Here is a 19,923-nt window from a genome sequence, read left to right on the forward strand (position 1 = left end):
GAAGCCATGGAGGGTTTTTAGCCGGGCTCTGCCATCCCTGAGTTTTGGGGCCTCAGGAAGTTAGGAAACTTTTCATGATGTTTCTAGAATCAGGGACACGGGTCAGATCATCTTCTAGGTGGAGGTTCTGTGGTCCCAAGAGTACAGAGCTCTCTTCTGCATGTCTGTGAATTTGGCTGTGTTCTCTGTGTCATAATTCCCATGAGCCTGACAAATTCCAATGCTGAAAAGGTGAACCCAAAGAAAGAAGAAAAGGAAAACTACCTCTCCACCATGAGGTCGTTGAAAGCAGCAGCTTGGAGGGTGATAAACAGCCCTTTCTGAGATGGGAAAAGCTGTTTGGTTCTGGGATGGAGAGGAGGGGAGGAGGGAGAGAATCATTGCCGAGAATTCTCGTGTGGAATGAACCTGGCGAACGGCTTCCTAGAACGCGGTGCTGGCAATACACGCTCGCTCGGGTGAACTGCGGACCTGGAGCTTCATCTGACACACTTGAGGGGGCGTGGCTGGTTCTTAAACAGATCACTGGGCTCCGTGGAAACAACTGTCACTCCAACAGTCCTCAGGTGCTTTTTCTGCCAAAGGAGGTCCCTGTTCAGCTCCCTGAGTCACCGAGGTTCCTACCCCCTTCATCTCGCCACAAGTAGCCTGAAAAAGGAAGCACAACCGGAGAGCTTTCTGTCGAATGAAATCAAATGGGTCCGCTGGGAACCCATGTCCGGAAATTAGGTCCCAAATGCAACCACGGCAGATTTGAGCTACAGTTTCTTTGCCGTGACATCACTCCAGAACATCTAACTGGGTTGTCACGGATGGAATCACGTTTGCTGCCTAAAACGCTGCCCTCATCCCGCCCGTCTTATGTGTGGCTTCAGAAGAATTTTAATGGAGAATAAATGACTTGATTTTAAAATCAAGGCTGCTCCCTAGAGCTTTATAGAAAGGAAGCACTCATTATTCATTTAAAAAACTTGCTGTAGTTGTCAGCCAAGGATAATTAACCAGTGGGGGTTTCCGCCATCTTGCTCTGAGCTCAGAATTGGCACCGGAATCCTTTGGGTCCCTTTTCCATCTGAGATGTCTTTAGAAAACCCAGCCTCCCTCTGGGGAGCATTTGGCAACAGTAGGCTTGCCCTGTGCTGGCGATGCGTGGCCAAGCCTTTACGATCTTAGACGCGCCGGCTTCTCTCCTTCTTGGCCACACTGGTTTAGGGGCACCCCTTTGCCGCTTCTGTGGTTTATGGGGACTATTTGGGAGGCCTGCGTCCTCTGTATATCAAGAAATCATTTACATTAGTTCGAGTGGCTTTTTAAATGTTATCGAATTTCTTTCACCTTAATTCCAGTCCCTCCAAGAAGTATCTCACTGCCTTGTAAAAACATCATTTCCCAGAAGCTGAAATCTCTCAAGCAAGTATAATATAAACACACAGCCAAGATCTCTTTCAGCTCATTAAATAATGAAGAACCAGGAAGATGGTAAAGGAACATTTGAGAAATGGAGATTTATATAGTCTGTGGGGCAAATCGATAATACTTTTGCAAACAGGTACAAAACTGGTTAATATTTGACAGATAATAAACACTGAGGGTTATCTTTTCTCCTAGACAGAACTTGTAAGTTGCAAGTTAAAAATGTCTCTGGGGGTTCTATTTAAACAGCAAAGTCAGGTACAGGAGCATTCTCCCATAATTAAATTCTCCTTGGGTGACATGTGAAGCACAGGAAGAGGCCTCCAAGGTTCTCCGTCAGGTGTCAGAGGATCAGGGAATTTGGGTCAGAAGCCACACAGAGAGATACCACCCCAGGCCTTCTGTGACTCAGCGTTTTGCAGCCCAACAGGAAATCTTCTGCTCGTGACTGGGACTGTCCACTTCCCACCATGCATTCAGGACGCATTCAGAGGCTGTCTCGGTGGATGATGTATTATCATTTCATGGGCTTTTCTTTCAAGCCATTGGTGCATGAAACATGTGTAAATCAGAGACTTGATGTCCACTGAAAAACCAACCGAGCGTCTCTACTTCGGAGGCTAAGCAACCGAGACAGGATAAGTGGAATCTGGGTTTGAATTGTGAGATGACCCAAAACTGAAACAGACAAACCTGGTGAATGTTTAACAACATTCCGAACAAAACTACAACAACATTTAATGTAACTTTTTGGCTACAAAGTAAATTTTTAGTGTGAGACTTTGGAATGAAGATTGCAGCGTTAGCCATAATTCCCATGATCCCAGATTTGAGGGGAATGATCCCAAATCACTTGAAGAGGCAGCGTCTTGAGATCAAGGTGAGGACTCCAGACTCAGGCTTTCTTGGTTCAAGTCCCAGCTCAACCCAGCTGTGGGAACTTAGGTCATGTGCTTGACCTCTGTCTGCCTCAGTTTTCTCATCTGTGAAGTGGGGATAGTAATACCACTTCTCTCATTACATTGATCTGTGTGTGACATGAAATAGATGTTTAAGTCATCAGTACGATGCCAGGTGCATACCAAGTGCCAAGTACACGTTAGCTATCATCATCATCGTCACCACCGGTTTTTCTGTTCATAGCACGGTGCCTGGAACTTACAATGTTGAATGGGTGGGAGGGCGGATGGATGGCTGGTATTCAGTCTGGGGGTATCCTATTTAAAAAAAAAAAAAAAAAAAAACCTCAGCCACGTGTCCTTATTTACAGCAGAGACCTCCTTTCTCTTGTCCCTTATTGTGTCTGTGTTTAGATTTGGGTTTGGAATTTTCGGGTCTCCTTTAAGCACAGGGCACCTGGACTGGTAACATAATTGAGGTGAATTCTGAGCAGAAATGTTAATGACAGCCCCCAGAATCCACATTTCTGGTTCTTTACTAGCAGCAGCCGAACCTCTCAAATGTTTCTGTTTTAATATCGCATGTTGGAGTGAGGGTGTTAAGCCAAAATCGCGCTGATCGTCCCCTCAGAGGAATGAAGGATTTGAACAGCTCATCGAGGTCTTGCTCTTTAGCCAACCCACTGGCCCAAAACATGAGGGCAAGGAAGCATGTTTCTTTCTCCATAAGTGCATTAGAAACCTCCAACCTCAGGACGATGAAGCATTCAAATATTCATGCCCCCTATTGCAGTGCGGGTGACAACTCCATTGTGTCCTTGGCCATCATGCAAGCTGGTCAGAAGGACCAGGGCACCTATGACTGCTGCATCAAGAACAGTTACGGAAAACTGACCACTGAGTTTAACCTCACGGCTGAAGGTAAGCCTCGGCGGCTCAGTTTCAGGCGAGCTCTAACTCCCCTGCCCCCCAGTTCAGAATGCCCATGCGTACTGAACGCCCTCTCTTCCTTTGCTTCCAGTTCTGAAACAACTCACGAGTCACCAGGATCTGAAAGGTAAGCCAGTCGTTGGTTGTCCAAGGACATGGGTCCTCCGTAAAAGCGTGAAATAGCTCCTGGAATCAAGGGCAGAAGCAGTATTCCTGCTGACTCTTCCAACCAAGTAGGACAGAGCACAGGAATGACTGAGACACGAAAGACAATTTCAAGCTAGTTGCAGGCCTACCGTAAGTGCGGGAGATGACGACTGTCCGCAAGTGTTAACGAAAGATCAGACTGCAGGTGCGGTGCTCCAGGACACCTTGGTGGGCTTTGAGGGAAGACTCCTCCCTGTAAGCCTCAGGCTGGTGTCCAGGCCCTCTGCAGGCTGTTTTCAGCCTCTGGCACTGTTGTAACCTGTTTTGCATCTTCAGTTTGCTTGGCAGTTTGACTAGCCCATCCGATTCCAAAGACAGCCCGGTGTCGAGGGGAATAACTTCGTTTGCATCTTAATGAAAATGAGAGATGGGTTTGGATGCTTTCCTTTGGTGTTTGGTGCTGGCATGGCAACAGGCAAACAGGGGGCTCCTGAGCAGTCACCTGCCGCTGGGCCACCTAGTGTAGCTTGGTGGAGTCCATGCTTGGCCTGTGTTTCCTCTTAGGGAAAATTCCCTGCCCCCGCACACATGCCCATCCCCACCCAGTGGCTGCTGGGAAATGTTTAACAACCTGCCCAGGGTGTGTGGGGGAGGGTGCACTGATTTGTTGAGTTTTCTCATTTCTGTGGTGTAAATACTATCACCATGGCCAATTTTCACTGCGCATGTGAGAATGGAGAAAACACGGAGCCAGGAAGAGATGCCCACCGGCAGCGGGAGCGAGCTGGCTGTAGCCCACCCGTGCACACCCACCTGTGCACGCCTACCCATGCATGCCCACATCACTGACCATAGCTTTTTGCACCTCGTAGGAGCTTTGGTGACTTTTAGAAGAGATGTGAATAAAATGGATAACTCAGTTGATTCAGCCTCATAAAGAAATTCACCTTGTGGGCTGATTTTTAGACAAACAAAAACACCCAAGACGGGGAAGTCTTTGTGGAGACAAGACAGTAAATGTGATTATGATGGGGGGGACACCTAGTTCATAAAGGGCGAGGAGCTGGGATCTTGACTTAGAAATGGTCTAGCAGGGGCGCCTGAGTGGTGCAGTGGGTTAAAGCTTCTGCCTTCGGCTCAGGTCATGATCTCAGGGTCTTGGGGTGGAGCCCCGCATCAGGCTCTCTGCTCAGTGGGGAGCCTGCTTCCCCCTGCCTCTCTGCCTACCTGTGATCTCTCTCTCTGTCAAATAAATAAATAAAATCTTTTTAAAAAAAATAAAAAAGGAAATGGTCTAGGAAACACGTATCATGATATTTATATCATGATATTTATCGGCAACAACAAACAGGCTCTTTGCAAACCTATTCAAATGCTACGTACCTGTCTTTAGTTTGGAGTATGCTTGTATGATTTCAGATCCCTTTGCCATGTCTGCCCCCCCATCTCTCTAAAAGTCTAAATATGCAAAAGGATGTCCTTCCTCCTTATGCTTGAGAAAACAAAATAACTTCCAGAAGAAGAGCTTCTCTGTGTCATCAGCTTAGCATTGCTGGGTGTTCACATGCCGGATACTTGCCACAACCTCGTTCATTTAGGTTCGCATAAACTCATCTTTCTAGGTGTTTATCAGTTAGGAACTGGTAAAAGAGACCCCAGTGGGGATGAGCTGCTGGTCACCTTATGAAAACAGTGCTGATGTAGCCCTGTGACTCCAGCCAGAGGGTTTGGGTCTAGACCCAATGACATCACCTCCTCCAAGTGTCAGACCCCCCTGTGACTGGGGGGAGGGTCCGGTGTCAGTGACTCCCTGGAAAGTGAGGGGATCCCGTACTTTCCTCCCCACCCCTTGATCTTTCAGATGAAGAAGCCTCAAATGACTTCTTGATCACCTTTCTTGTTTGGGGGAGTCTCTCTCACATTTTATTAATTGAGTTCTCTAGAGGAGGAACAAATAATATTTCACAAGTTGGTCCCTAATTAAAAAACTAATAAAATCAAGCTTGTGGGAAGTCCCCAAATGAAAGATGGTCCAAATAAAACACAAGCAAGCACAATTTAATGATAGCACACAGGCTTTCAAAAAGAAGTCCCAAGATTTATTTTTTTCCCTTTCATTGTTTTATTTTTAAGTAGACATTTCCGTTGGAAATTATAGATGGGATTGTTAATTATACCTAATATAATACTATATAGAAAATATTCCCTTATTATTTCTAAGCACATAGTCTGGACAACTTTTGTGTTAAATCTGATGCATTTCTAAGTACTTGGTGCACACATTTCTGTTAAGAATAATTGAGTTTCAGGAATTTGGGGGGATTATGCAAGAAAACATAATGGGGAAATACAGCTCATATTTATTGGGCTCTGATGTGTTTACACAAAACACTTCCTATGTTCACTAAATTGTATTAGGACCCAAACAGTTAACATGAAATTAATCATGTAACTAGAATTGAGATTTGGATTATATGTATTAAAAAAAAATCCCTTCTTCATTTTGTGATCCCATTTTTAAATTTAACTTAAGAAAAAACTATCCTCTTCTCCATAAATTAATTTCTTTTTCTGGTTCTTTCCCTAAGGTTGACATCTGTGATACAAGGATCTCCTTAAAAATCTGCCCGGGAGGCGTTTGGGTAGCACAGTTGGTTGGGAGACCGACTGCTGGTTTCGGCTCGGGTCATGATCTCTGGGTCATGAGAAATGGTTGCCTGGGAAAATGTCCCATGTGCTTCCTGTTGCCCTACTTTTCCAGCCCAGTTCTCTCTAGAGATCCAGGACAGGTTACTTGGCCAGAGGCTCCTGCTCGGCTTGGTGAAATCTTGGATAGTCTTTCTGTCCACTCTCCACTGGCACCTTCAGCCCTTTTCCTATGTGAACCACTCCCTCCCCCTCTTCTTTTTCTGTCAGTAACTAGGCCTCCTGATTCATCCCCAGAGAGGGAGAGACGCAATCCCAAGCAGGCTCCACACCAGCAAGGGGGCTTCATCTCACGACCCCAAGATCATGACCTGAGTCGAAATCAGGAGCTGGACACCCAACTGTCTGAGTCCCCCCAAGTGTCCCAAGAATAATTTTATCTCCTTATGCCTTTAATAGCTAGCTTCAGGCATAGACTGTTCTTAAAACACATGATCTGAAAATATTTTTAAAAGCAGAGAAAAAAATGTTTCTCTGTGCAGTCAAAGTAGAAATGTGAAGTGAGATTTTTCACACGACCCAGGATTTCTTTCTTCCTTAAACATTCAGAAAGATGCTAGTCTTTATCGACTTCGAGAACTGGAGGACATTTTAAAAAATCTAAACAAAACTTACGTCACTGAAAGCCGTCTTCTTTTCTTCTGTTAGCCCATCAGAATGCTGACTGCTTGCCTCTAGTTTAAAAAGGAGCCTTCTGATTGCCTCCATTGTCACCTGAAACATGGAGAATCAAATCTGAAGAAAGCTCATGCTAGAAAAATAATTCTACTTATCTTTTACAAATAAATCCAAAATGATTAGACTTTTTTTTTGGTATTTCTTCAGAGGCAGTTCCTTTTACTGTTTGGTTTTTGTCTGCCTCTTTCTTTCTTTCTTTTTTTTTTTTTTAAAGATTTTATTTATTTATTTGACACCGAGAGAGAGAGCACAAGCAGGGAGGAGCGGAGGTTGAGAGAGAGAAGCAGGCTCCCCATTGAGCAGGGAACCTGACGGGGCCTTGATCCCAGGACTCTGGCACCATGACCCAAGCTGAAGGCATGTGCTTAACCGACTGAGCCACCCAGGCGCCCCTGTCTGCCTATTTCTTTTGTCTACCACAGACATTCTCAGCACAGGGAGGCAGTATTGCTCCCGAGAAGGCAAAAATTGCTTCTTAAGGAGGCAAAACAGAACAAAACAAAACAAAACAAAACCCTGTACTCCGATTGTGTGTGCAGCACAGATATACACATAGTATGTACACAGATATACAGTACAAGTGTGGAATTAAAATTTCAGGGTAGGAGCAATTTGGAAAAAAGTCTAAAAAGACTCCTTTCAAAGGGCAATCATGAGAAGAAAGGTTGAGAAGCATCGCTCTATTACACCTAATCACTGGTCCCTCCTCCGTTCTGCACCCTTCACCTGTCTTTTCAACTTGCCTTTAATGACCTTGCACGGTCCTGTCTGTATTTTCCAGGTCTGTATAAACTGCTTTTCCTGGGGAGCCCAGGAAACATGAAATTAATCGTGTAACTCGAATTGAGATTTGGGTTATATTAAAAAAACACCGCTTCTTCATTTTTGCGATCCAATTTTAAAATTTAACTTATAAAAAAACCTGCACTGTTTCAACTTCTTTTCCTTGCCCCAACCAGTCTTCTCCCCTCTCCCTGGCTCCGCGGAGGCCTCGCACGGGTGTTCCCCGCTCCCCCTGGAGGGCTCACCCCCATCCCCCACCATCTCATCTCTGAGCTGGGCCTCGGTGGGGAGTGCGGTTTCCGTCCGGGCTCTGCGGGCCAGCCTTGCCCTCAGCCCTGTGTGGCAACACGCGTAGCCGAGAAGCAGCACTGGGGGGTCTTCTAACTAAAGGCGAGCTGTGTTTCAGGATGTGAAGAGATCGAATTCAGCCAGCTCATCTTCAGGGAAGACTTCCTCAGCGACAGCTACTTCGGGGACCACCTGCGCGGTCAGATCGCCACAGAGGAGCTGCACTTCGGAGAAGGCGTCCACCGGAAGGCCTTCCGCAGCAAGGTGATGCGGGGGCTCACGCCCGTCTTCCAGCCCGGCCACGCCTGCGTGCTCAAAGTGCACAACGCTGTTGCCTATGGGACCAGAAACAACGACGAGCTCATCCAGAGGAACTACAAACTCGCTGCCCAGGTGGGTCCACCTGCCCGGAAGAGTCAGCTGGATGGGACTCAGCCCGAGTCTGGAGGTCCCTCCCTGGTGTCTGACCCCACCTGGGATCCGTTCTGTTCCTAGGGTGCCCCATGAGGTCCTTGAAGGTTTGAGTCCACTTGGACACAGGACGTATGCAAGCTACACAGGCTGCCCGGATCCTCAAGCATCCCCAAGAGAGCAGTTTCTAGATTGCTTTGCTTTTTTGGTTTGGTTTATGGAGGGGTGTGGGGTATAACCAGAAGGCCCAGTCTTTGTCCTGTTTCCTGCCTTTCTGAGTTTGAGCCAAGACTCCAGCCAAGTTCACGCCTCCCTGTGTTACTGATCACAGAATCTTGAGACAAGAGGAGATCTGGGCTTCCCTCCCTGCCTCCCCCTCCCGCTTTGACGCCAGCTTTTGGGAGTGCTGGGACTAGCTCTGTCACAAGCGAGGTGCCCTTCTAACACTGTCCCCTGGAAAACAATTAGGTTAGACTTTGATGAATCTCCTGGCTACTGCCAAGCCACCCAGGATGGTCTCAGACGTGCTGATGTCAGGTGGGACTTGCGGCTCATGAAGGCAGCCCCTGTTCTGAGGATAGGATTTTGCCAGCTGTATTCCTTTCTCCCAATCAACCGTTCTTTTTTCTATTCTTTCACTTCATTCTCTTTCTGCCTCAAGTACCATCTGGTCCGGTCAGGGAAAAGCCCCAGCATCCAGACTCCCTCTTGGGGAGGCCCTACAGAGTGGAAAGCAGAATCCAGTTTGCTTTTCCGGGGCAAACAGTCTTGCCAAGGTGTTCACTACCACAACCCTTGTCACACCCCTGAGGAAGACTTCAGATGGGAGAGCTCACAGGCAGCCCAGCAGGTTCCCCCAAGCTTTACCTGACATCCTGCCCTGGGGCCAGTCCTCTTAGCCCAGGGTGAATTTCAACCGTGCACGTTCTAGAACTTTTTTAGTTCAGGATGCCTGGCCCCAGAGACCGCTTGAGCTTTACCTGGAGAGTTCCTTCAGGTCTCAGAGAAGCTCTTCCAGTGGACAGCTCTAGGTTGTAGCGATGCAGCTGTGTAGCAATCACTGTTACTTCTGGGCCCCCAACAAGGGGATGGCTGGGTTTGAGAATCCATTGGCTCGACCCACACCAGGAAACCTGATGGGCTTTACCGCAGCTCTGAATTTCCTCTAATCACTTGTCCTTCCTATGCGTGTGGGTGATGTAGGAATGCTACGTCCAGAACACCGCCAGACACTATGCCCAGATCTATGCTGCCGAAGCACAGCCTCTGGAGGGCTTTGGAGAAGTGCCGGAGTAAGTGTGTTTAGCTGCTCTTGGGTTCTCACTTGGGATCTGTCGGGGACTTGGGGGGCTGGAGCGAGGAGAGGGTGAGAAGGACCAGCAGGACGAGCATCTCACCTGTCTGTCTGTCTGGGAGCTATGAAAGCACACGTGTGGGCTGCTGTCCTGCTCCTTACCAGGTTGCCAGAGGCTTACAGAGAGATATTTGGTACATATTCTTTAAATCAGGGCACGTAGCTATGTGCGTTTATACGGATAGATGGATGAAGAATGGGTAGGCGGACGGAGAGGTGAATTCAGTAAGTGTATCGTACTAAGTAGAAAAGAATTGGGTAGGAAATGAATGGGATAAATGTATCGTGTTAAGCAGAAAAGAAAGAGTGTCTACTTCATGGATATTACAGTGTCTCAACAATAAGCCCGCCCAAGAGAACACGAGTCTATCGCAAAACAATTACCCTACGGTGAAAATAAAGTATGGTGCCGTGTCTAAGAAGAGTGAACTGGGGATCAGCAGTGTAGGAACGTACCACCCCTTTCCTGGAACCCTGCAGAGAGGAATCACACTGATTATTTTCATCCACTCGTTGGCCAAATATGGACTGAACCAAGCAGATGTTTGGGGGTCTGGAACTTGTGGTTGCTAGCCTGCTCCTCTGGTTGAGATCGTGTGTGGGGGTTTAAGTGAAAAGAGAAAGAGGTATGCCAGGGCACATTGGAGATTTCAGGTACAACAGCCATTTGTGTATCGGTAGAAACCTGGAGAGGAAGGAAGGAAGGAACTGTTGCCTTCATCGACCCTGTCAGCTCACAAAGGGGCAAACATACTCTCCCTGAGGTGGTATATTGGGCTTATCGTATAGAAAGCCCAGTGCTTTCTGCTCTTGGCCAGGAAATGCTTAGCATACTTATTGAGTTCACAGACATCTCTCAGCAACTTTAAGGAAAACTAACATAATGCAAAGAAAATACACAATTGCTTTTCTGTTCAATCCCCTGAGACCGCAGTCTGGAGTGAGTGACGGCTTCGTGTCACGGGCTCTCACATGTTCTCACTCTTCTCCGGCCCCATCCCAGTGTCTGCCCCCAGCAGTTCTCAAGGAGGAAGAGGGTCAATTGTGTGAGCTGTCCGGAACGCACAAGACCGCGGCGCCCTCGGGTGGGGCACACCCAAGTTTTGTGTGACTTGACACCACAGTTTGGGTGCTTTCTAAAGAAAACAACACAAAATTATGGATATAAAGATCGGTGCAGGGACTTGAGAAGGGCTTATGCTCGCGAGGGACTCGGAGCTGATGAGTGCCATTGGCAGCCCCGCATATATGCCGCCAGCCTAAAGATAGATTGGGACATTTGGTGTGTAAACACCTGTCCCTTCCTTACGGGGGAAGAATTTGTGAGCGTATGAATGGTAACATATGGAAGGATGGGGGTCCTCGCAAAGGCATCTGCTCCTGATTCCCTGCTCACTGGACCAAAATCAGAGGATTGTGCACTGGGAAACACACACATGCACACACACACACGCACGCACGTATACACACACACATGCGCGTACACACGCACTCACACGCAGACCTCTCCCCAGCGGCTGTCCTTGCAAAGCAGGGGCTATGTCTCTTTTGTGTTTGCTCTCCGGTGAGTTTTCGAGATTCTGGCACAAGCTACTGGGGAGATGTTTATTGGATGAAAAGAATAGGAGGGTGAGTCGCCAGTCACCGAGGTGGGGCCGAGACAGGAGTCTGGGGCCCGCGAGGAGCTCGGTTTGGGCTGGGTTCAATCTGAGATGCCTTTTAGATATGGATCGAAGACAGCAGGAGGCTGGACGCGTGAGTCAGGGGCACAGGGAAGAGGTCTGCACTGGGGATAGAAATGTGGAAACCGTCGCCCTGCGGACCGTCCTTCGAGCAAGGAGGTCACCAGCTGGTGTGGGCAGAGCGAGCAGAGCTCTCTCTCAAGGCTGGGGAGACATGAGGCTCCAGCGAAGGAGACAGGAAGAACGTAGCCAGTGGAGCAAGGAGACCAAGGGGAAGTGAGTTTCTGGAAGCGGCGGGAAGGTGCTTTGAGAGCTCAGCTGTGTCCAGTGCCACCGAGGGCACGTAAGACCGGGGCGCAGAGGAGACCGTTGGACTCGGCCACACGGGTGCTGCTGGAGTCCTTCGTTGGTGGACACGCCCCTGTGAGGGGGTTCCAGGGCGATTGGGAGGGGAGGGGTCGCCCACCGTGAGGCTAAACTGACCTGAGTTTGGGTGTCAGCCGTGAGTCAGGCGTCGAGGGGCGGAGAGCTGTCCCAGCGTGTCGCGGGGCCCCGGCAAGGATGCTTCTTAGAGGGAAAAGCGGGTGGAGGAGGCGGGAGAATTTGCTGGCGAAACATCCCTGAGCATGAGAGGGGTTGGCCAGACCCGGACACCAGTGGGAGAAGAGGCGCAGGGGGAGGGGGCGAGGAGTCTTCCTCCATGGTCGGGGGCGGGAGGGGGAAGCTCTCTATGAGTGTTTCAGTCTTCACGGTAAAACAGGAAGCGAGAGCGCGGCTGGGGAGGGGAGGAGCGGGTGTGAAATACCATCTAAGGTGCTACAGAGAATGGGTTGTGCTGAAAACCGCAGTCGGGACGCATCTCTTCTCCCCCGGGGCCGCCATCACTGTTGTGCAGTGTGCCGCCTGATCTCCCTGCTCTGCCCTTGCCCCCACACGGCCCCTTCTCCGCAGAGTGGCAGAGTCCTCCTGCCACAAGGGTGTGTGATTGCGGCACTCCTCTGTCCAAGACCCTCCAGTGGCTTCTCATCCGAATGGTTTTTCAAATGGCCTCCCAGACCCCACAAGTTCTGGCTTCCCATTTGCCCCCTGTCCGCACCCACTTGCTCCCACCTCCCCTTTGCTGACCCTACTCCAGCCACACAGGCCCCTCCCTGCTCTTGGAACCCACCAAGCATGCTCCTGCCCTGGTGCCTTTTCCCTTTGTTGTTCCTTCTACTTAGAATGCTTCTCCCATAGATACCCTCATGGCTCCCTACCCCGCCTTCCTACAGGTCTCTGCTCAAACGTTCTTTCTTAGCAAGGCCTCCTCTGCCCTCCCTTAGTAAAACAGCATCCCCCTCCCCGACCCCAGTGCTACCTAGCACCTTTCCACTGCTTTATTTTTTCACCTAGCCCCTGGCACTATACATTGACTTGTTTATTGCCTGTCTCCCTCATTTAAATGTAAGATCCTTGAGCGCAGAGCCTCTGTGTTCTTTGCTGTTTTCTGGAACAGCATCAGAAGACTGAGATAGAAACCACTGAATGAGTATTTGCTGAATGAATGGAAGGGAGGAAGGAGGAAGGAAGGAGATGTGATGAATGGACACAGGGCCGGTGGGTCACTGAGACACAAACATTCATTCCTACATGGGCAGTCAAACTCCATCCCAAGGAGGGCTTTCCGACCAACTCGAGGCACAAATGAAAGACGGGAATACATCTTCCCACCTGCTGAGCAGTCATTGTGGTCGGGGTCTGCCTACCTCTAGTGGAGTCCAGGAATTTGTTCTGCACCTGCTTCCCCCAAGTGAAGACAGAATACCCTCAGTCGCCGTTTCCAGGTGAGAACGTGATGTGTGGCCGTGCTGTCTTGCCTTCCAGGATAATTCCTATCTTCCTCATCCATCGCCCTGACAACAACATCCCGTACGCAACCGTGGAGGAGGAGCTGATCGGCGAGTTCGTGAAGTATTCCATCCGGGATGGGAAGGAGATCAACTTCCTGAGGAGGGACTCGGAGGCTGGTCAGAAGTGCTGTACCTTCCAGCACTGGGTATACCAGAAGACGAGTGGCTGCCTCTTGGTCACGGACATGCAGGGTGAGGAAAGCAGCCTGACCTGGCTTGCAGGGGTGTCGTGGGGCCTGGAATGTTCCTTGGGGTGTGGATGGGAGGAGAGGGAGCGGTCTGCCAGATGCCTTTAAGCATCTTGACCAGCAGGAGGTGTTACTAATGTCTCATCAGAAACAAGCCTGAAATGAGCAGCCAAACGGAGTAATAGAGTGCATTATAATAATTCACGCCAATAACACCTATTAGCACAGGTGACCGAAGACTGGCTTGATTGTTCTGTCCTCTACAGGGGCAATTCAGAAATGTAGAGGAAAATCTGACTGTACCAAAAGATAAATTAAGACGTAATCGTTGGTTCTTAATAGGGCAGTTGCTTTAGATTTTCAAGCCCTGCTGGCTAGTTTGCACATTTTCAATTTATATGCAAATCGATGGGAGTGCATTTTTCCTATGAAGTGGGGCTATGACAATTAGGGTACCCAGAGAGACCACCCTGAGACAAGTTGCAGTTTGAGGTTCCCCAAGACCTCCTTTTGTTTCAATAATTTGCTGGAAGGACTCATAGAACTCAGAAAATCCTTTACACTCTTGGTTATGGTTTCTTACAGTGCAAGGATACAGACTCAAATTAGCAAAAGGAAGAGACTCGTGGGGCAGAGACAGGGGGAAGCCCGGGGGAACTTCCAGGTCCCCTGTCACAGTGGAGCCGCATAGACAGCACCAACGTCTCCCAGCAGTGATGTGTGTGGCTGTGTGCATGCTACTGCCTTCCAGGGAAGTTCGCCCAAACCTTGGTGGTCAGAGTTTTTACTGGAGATCCATCCCATTGGCATAACTCGCCTCAAGATGGACTTTGGTTTCTAGCCTCTCCAGAGGTCACACCACCACCCCAGGTAGACAAAGACGGTCTTACCAGGTGGGTCATTCCAGGGCTCGGAGGTTACCTCTCAGGAGCAGGGTGGGGATTGAGCCTTTATTTGGGCAAGGTGAGTCCTTTCCTGCACACTCATGTTCAGGTACAAATATTGGGGAGGGGATCCCAGGCGACCCTGCTAGGAGAGAGGAGTATGACAGGCAGTGAAAAGGCAGCCAATAGGGAGCCTTGGAACACAGCCAGCTCCTGCTGAAGGTCACTAAAGGTCCTGCCTGCTGGGGAGACTCTGGGAGCTTGTGCAGAGCATGCCGCTCAGAATTATCTCACACAAGAAGGGAGGGAGCAGTGGTATTTATACACCAGTTGTCTTTAGCTACCAGTGGGCAGCTACTCCTGGTGTGGGTGTTAATGCCCCTGAACTTGACACCTGCCCACGGACAAGCCAAGCTGAGCAAAGCAGGCTCCCGTGAGCTCAGGCAAAGAGATGCTGGTGGCACGGGGATGGGGGGTAGCCAGAGTGCACGGAAGTGGTTAGGGTGAGGACAGTGGGTGGGGCACCAACAGTTTCTACTACAAAGGTTTTCCTTTTCCTCTTCCTTTCCAAATAATACTGTGAAGAAAAATCTGAGCTATAATTGTATGCCCGCTGTACGTCAGACCTTGTCGTTGATGAGGATCTCCAGCTCTTGTTACAGCTGGTGGTAAAGAGCAAGACGGCCTCTGGGTTCTGTTCCCACGGCTTCCTAGCTGTGAGCCTTGGGCAAGTTACTTCCCTCTCTGCGCTTCAGTCCTTTACCTGAGTGGTGAGGGGGTAGGGGGGTGTTGGGGGGCTCAAACAGGCTGGGAAGTCACGTAGCACAGCACTGCCACAGAGTGAGTGTACCCCGATTTTTTAAGCTTTTTATTTTGAAATAAACACAGACATAAGACATTGCAAAAAGATTCAAGGACATCCCCCTTTGCGTATGTACTCATATTTTCCTGTGATTTCTGTCTGATCTTTGTAAGACAAAAGGAAGACATAAGACGTAAGACAAACGGAAGACAGAAGTCTGAGAGGAAGACATTAGGATCCCATTTTACGGATGAGAAAACAGAGGCCTAGAGACAATGCTTTAATTGCCTGCTGTCACCCAGCTAATAAGCAGAGGAGTCCGAGACCCTGCCCTGTGGCTTCGGACTCCAAAACCCAAGCTCTTTCCACTAAACCACAAATTTACCAATTTGTGAGAGATTTCCAAGTGTCTCCTGAAATTAGAGCATCCAGTGAGGGCCTTCTTGAGGGCCAGCTGGGAACTGCAAGGTCAGAGCCTTGCGGGTGGGGTCGATCTGCATATTGGAGGCTGCACACCTGCTCAGCTGCCTTGGAGACTCCGCTGCCACACGTACACACACGCACACACGTACACATGCGCACGATCTTGATACACAGCTCTCTAGTTAGACTCCGGCTGTGTGGGTCTGGATTCCCCCCTCCATCTTTTCTCCCTCAGAGTTCATTTTGCAATAAGTATAGTTCTTCTGCTGAAAAGCAGCACTCCGGAGCTCCGTGCAGGGTTCGTTTTGCTTCTAGGCACCTGCGAACAAGCTCCGTGGAATGTTACATCTCTCGGTGAACGGCGTGTGCGGTCCACTGCGCTGGCACGGTGTCTAACGGGGTGTTTTTACTCTCTGCTGCTGGGGAAAATCTTGTTACTGTCATCATCTTTGTGGAGGAGATAGCACATCCACTCTCTAGAGAACCCGTACATTTTCTGATTTGACTGAGATGCCGGAACTAGGATGAAAAAAAAAAAAAAAAAAAAGCCCAAACGAACCCAAACTCAACTATGACCTTCTCAGACTCTTAAAAGCGATCCCTTCCCATGTTGCCGTAGCTTGTTGACAGGATTGAGGGGGGTTCGGCAAGTTTGGGGGTGAAAGCCCTGCGTGTGGTTGGACCCTGAGATCTGCCCGTCGCTGAGACCATGAGGGTTCCTAAGAAGCAGTCACCCCAAAAGACCCAAAAACCCAAGTTCTGGAGAACAAATTCCTGATGCTGCCTACTTCCTTCCTTTTACCAGACACGACCCGCTATCCCCCGCTACCTCCCATGGCTGCACACTAGAATTCAAATTATTACCCTTTGGAGATTTTGATTGAACTGCCAGCAAATTACTGAACTGAGACGTTTCCTTTTCAAAATTATATTCTCTTTTTCTCCACTGTGAGTGATAGCTGGTAATGGCGAGAGGCGGGAAAAGCGATCCACAAGTTCAAGGACCTTTGGCCAAATGACTTCTTGAAATTGGACTAAAATGCAGCTCAGAGCTGAGATTTTTAAATACAGAGCTCCACAAAAACAAGATGTCCGAAGAGGGCTTTTACAATTTGGTGCCCTTTTTTTCTTTCTTTCTTTCTTCCTTTCTTTTTTTTTTTAAAGCGCAGCCCCTGTAATAAAGGCTACATGAAGCACTTCTGCATATGTTCTAGTTGTTAGCTTTGGGAGAATGAGGTGAATCAGTCGCCCACTGCAAAAGCGGCCTTTAAAATGCTCACTGGCCCTCCGAAGTGCCGGGTCTGATCAGCTCACAGGGGCACGTGGCAAAGCGGCTTCTGTCGGACCAGCCAGCCTGAAGAGCCGCATGGCCTGTGTTTTTGCCGTGCTCCGGACAGAGGCTGCTGACTCAGAGCATTAACCCATTAGTGTTCCTCTCCTGGGCCTCTGAAAGCAGCGTTCCCAGCGTGGAGGCTCACGGAGCTTAGCTGCCATCACGTCTGACCTCGGGGGGGACTTGGGAGAGAGAGGACGCTGGTTGCTTGGTCCACACCCCAGACCGGTTTCTGTGCTGCCAGTCACCTGAGAGAGCGGGTCACCCGCGGCCATGGGAAATACAGTGACCACAGGCCTGTGGGGGACAAGACGTAGGGGCGAGAGGAGGAGGCAAGTCAGACAGACTGGTGGGGAGCACCGTGGACTCCATGCTCCGCCACGGAGGGCCTGTCACGAGACTGTAGGAGCGCCCTTGAGGCGGAGGCCCACTGAGCTGGAGCCCGCGCCCATGGCCACCACCCTAGAGAGACAGGAGCCGAGCTGCTCCCGGGTCTGGCAAGGAGAGTCTGGAGAGGCCCGGGGCCATCCACCCTCTGGGCGTCGGAAGGGCTTGTCTTCCTCCAGATCTGGAAGAGGTCAGGGATGCGGAGTGAGACGGAGACAGGGTGAAAGCCTGGCTCTTCTCTGCGGCCCCAGGGGACAGCGACTCTTGGCCTTCCCCTCCCTGCAAGACTGAAGGATTTTCCGTTTTCTGTATGTCTCTGGTTCCTCAGCCACTCTCTTGACTGCTCCTGCTGGAGAGGCAGAGGTGAAAAGCCTTCTGTGTTCTTATGTTTCCATCAAGGATATTGTGGCTTTTTGCTGAACCAGAGTGGGACGCTTGGGCAGCCGTGTGGATGGCTGTTGTGTTGGTAACCACCCCCACATGGTTTAATGGGTAGAGGTTAGGATGAGTCAAAGGGTCAGACCATGGGTCACAGCGGTCAACATCTCCAGGCCAGTGGTGACAAGGGAGTGCTTCCCTGGGCCTAGAGCCAAGCCCGAGAATCTTCCCTCCTCGATTGGGAAACCATCTTTATGGAGATGGGAAATGGCAGGGCATGTCTAGAGTTTGGCTTGGAACAGAACCTGTGCCATCTTGAACTCTCTCGCAGCTGACCTCACTCCCCACCCGCCGCACACATGCACGCCACCTGCCACTGCGGGGACCCAGTGGTGCAGACCAGTCCCCCGTTGGAGCTCTTCTAGGGAGAGAGCTTGCGGGGCAAGCAGCGAGCTTCAGAGCCACTCACAGGGCTGCTGACCTCCCTTCTCCTATAGCAGGGATGGGCCAGGCACACAGGGGGCATCGCTGCCCAAGCTACAAAGGGCGGCGGGGGGTGGTAGGCCCCACCGTTGGATCCCAAGAGACACAACTCCCCTAAGCCGCTGTCCTAGGGCTGCCATCCCCCCATTATTATCCTGCCAAGCTGGATGTATGTCCAAAAGGCTGTCAGTGTCGACAGAAAGAGGCCTCTACCGATGAAACAAGGAGGAACGTGTGTTTCTGTAGGAAAGGAAGACAGGTGGGGCTGTCACTGCCCCTTCCCCGGGAAACCCTGGCCGGTCCTATCCCAGGAGCTCCGGGTAACACAAGTCCCGTTTCTGCTCTCTCTTCCTGTAGGTGTAGGAATGAAGTTAACGGACGTTGGCATAGCAACACTGGCTAAAGGGTGAGTAGAAAAAACCCCAGCACATCTCATTCGATTCTGAGCTTCCAAAGCCCTGCCGGGCACACGCTGTGGAACTGACGGGGCCAAGTCGATTTCTTGTCCTAACTGCGGATAACAAATGTTCCTGGGATGAACTCAATTCGCTTCTCTCACGTACATAAAATATTTATGGGCTTTGTTCTCCCAGGGAAACACATTTGTTTTCTAACTTTGCAACAAACAAACAAACAAAAAAAGAACTCTAGGAAAACAAGGCAGGATGAATTGCTTCCAGGAGGGCGGGGTCGGCGTGGGGGGAGGTGGTGGTCAACGCCAACATGACTGGAATTTCTTTTAATCATGAACGTTCCATCTTTCTGCCTTTGATAGCTTCACTATTAGAAACTTCTTAAATTTCTTTGCATTTGAGCACAGTGAATTCAATTTGCATATTTTTAATGTGTTCCCCACCCCCATCCGAAAAAGTCCTTCCGGAGGCTCCCACACTTCCCTGGAGGTGGTTTCAGGAGCAATTGGCAAGGGAAGAGCTGTGATGAGTTACTCTGGTGTTTGCGTGGCTTTGTTTCCCAGTTTAGTGTAGGGCACTGCTTGGTTCCCTGTGGGCTACGCCCAGACAGCACTGTAACAACTTACTGGGCGTATCTCTTGTACACCTGTGCCTTCTGTCTGCTTTGCTGGACCACCGTTGAGAAAGCAGGCGATTTGTGGTTCTTAGTGAACATGAAGTTCTGAGTTGGACCCATGTCCTAAGACAGTCTGTCACAAGGACGAAATAGAGGGGCAGATGACGTTTAGAAGCGGTGGATGGCTTTTGCATTATTACTGTTCAGGTATGGGGAGGCCAGTCCTTTTCTGGGTGGAAAAGGAGACAACAGCCATCAAGAAGGGTTTGTTGCTCATGGTCCCCAAGAGGGCTGGACCATGGTGTTCACACAGGGAAGCACCAGGCTCAGTTGGGAGGCAGAGTGGGGAAAGCATGAGCAACGACTTTGATTTGGTTTCCAAGGGAAGGATTGGGTGAGGCAGGGAAAGCAAGCTTGGGATTGGCCAGTGAAAAATGCCAGTGGGCTCTAGGATGGGGGGGGGCTGTACTTGTCCGGCCCTGGGGCCATGAAGAAAGCTGTGAGACCCCAGGAGAGAGGTGGTGAGAACAGGGCTTGAGATGGGCTAGTTTGCATAGGAAAGTTGTTCTCGGAGGCCAGTGATCTACTATCTCTAGGAACTGGCTAGCCCTGGGAAGGGCAGTCTCTCCACGGTAACAAGACCCCAGATGTCAAAGCATCAGAAGCAGAGTAAACAGAATGGCCCGAATAGAGCTTACTCTCTTACGGCTGCTAAGGACTTAACCAAAGAACTTTCTGGTTATTTCCGCCCATCGACATCAGTGGAGCTTCAACGAGTAAACCCATCTTCAACCTTAGTGAAGGACAGAGAGCAGCAGAGGGATGAGGGGCTAAAA

General features: G+C 49.9%; 1 protein-coding gene and 1 long non-coding RNA gene across 8 annotated transcripts in view; one reads left to right on the plus strand and one right to left on the minus strand.

Moving 5' to 3' along the window:
• Positions 1–19,923, plus strand: part of ALPK2 (alpha kinase 2) — a 116,537-nt gene that overhangs the window by 84,160 nt on the left and 12,454 nt on the right. For 4 of the 5 annotated variants that reach the window (XM_032310527.1, XM_032310528.1, XM_032310530.1 and 1 more), the window contains 6 exons: positions 3,106–3,233; positions 3,334–3,369; positions 7,963–8,237; positions 9,459–9,547; positions 13,155–13,372; positions 18,416–18,464. In XM_032310527.1, coding sequence (XP_032166418.1) covers positions 3,106–3,233; positions 3,334–3,369; positions 7,963–8,237; positions 9,459–9,547; positions 13,155–13,372; positions 18,416–18,464 — 795 coding nt within the window. Of the gene's footprint in view, positions 1–3,105; positions 3,234–3,333; positions 3,370–7,962; positions 8,238–9,458; positions 9,548–12,928; positions 13,115–13,154; positions 13,373–18,415; positions 18,465–19,923 lie in introns of all 5 variants that reach the window. The other variant, XM_032310529.1, reaches the window with a different exon arrangement.
• On the minus strand, positions 1,507–12,010 carry LOC116571946. 3 transcript variants are annotated; one of them, XR_004278059.1, is made up of 5 exons: positions 7,815–7,964; positions 6,711–6,809; positions 3,539–3,799; positions 2,576–2,630; positions 1,507–2,440 (listed from the first exon to the last, which is right to left on the minus strand). It is a non-coding gene; the product is annotated as an uncharacterized LOC116571946 (long non-coding RNA). The 3 variants fall into 3 exon arrangements; XR_004278058.1 differs by lacking the exon at positions 7,815–7,964 and adding an exon at positions 11,775–12,010 and having other exon boundaries at positions 1,507–2,630; XR_004278057.1 differs by having other exon boundaries at positions 1,507–2,630.

The sequence above is a fragment of the Mustela erminea genome, chromosome 13 (assembly GCF_009829155.1).
Source record: "Mustela erminea isolate mMusErm1 chromosome 13, mMusErm1.Pri, whole genome shotgun sequence".
In the NCBI taxonomy this organism is placed as follows: Eukaryota; Metazoa; Chordata; class Mammalia; order Carnivora; family Mustelidae; genus Mustela; species Mustela erminea.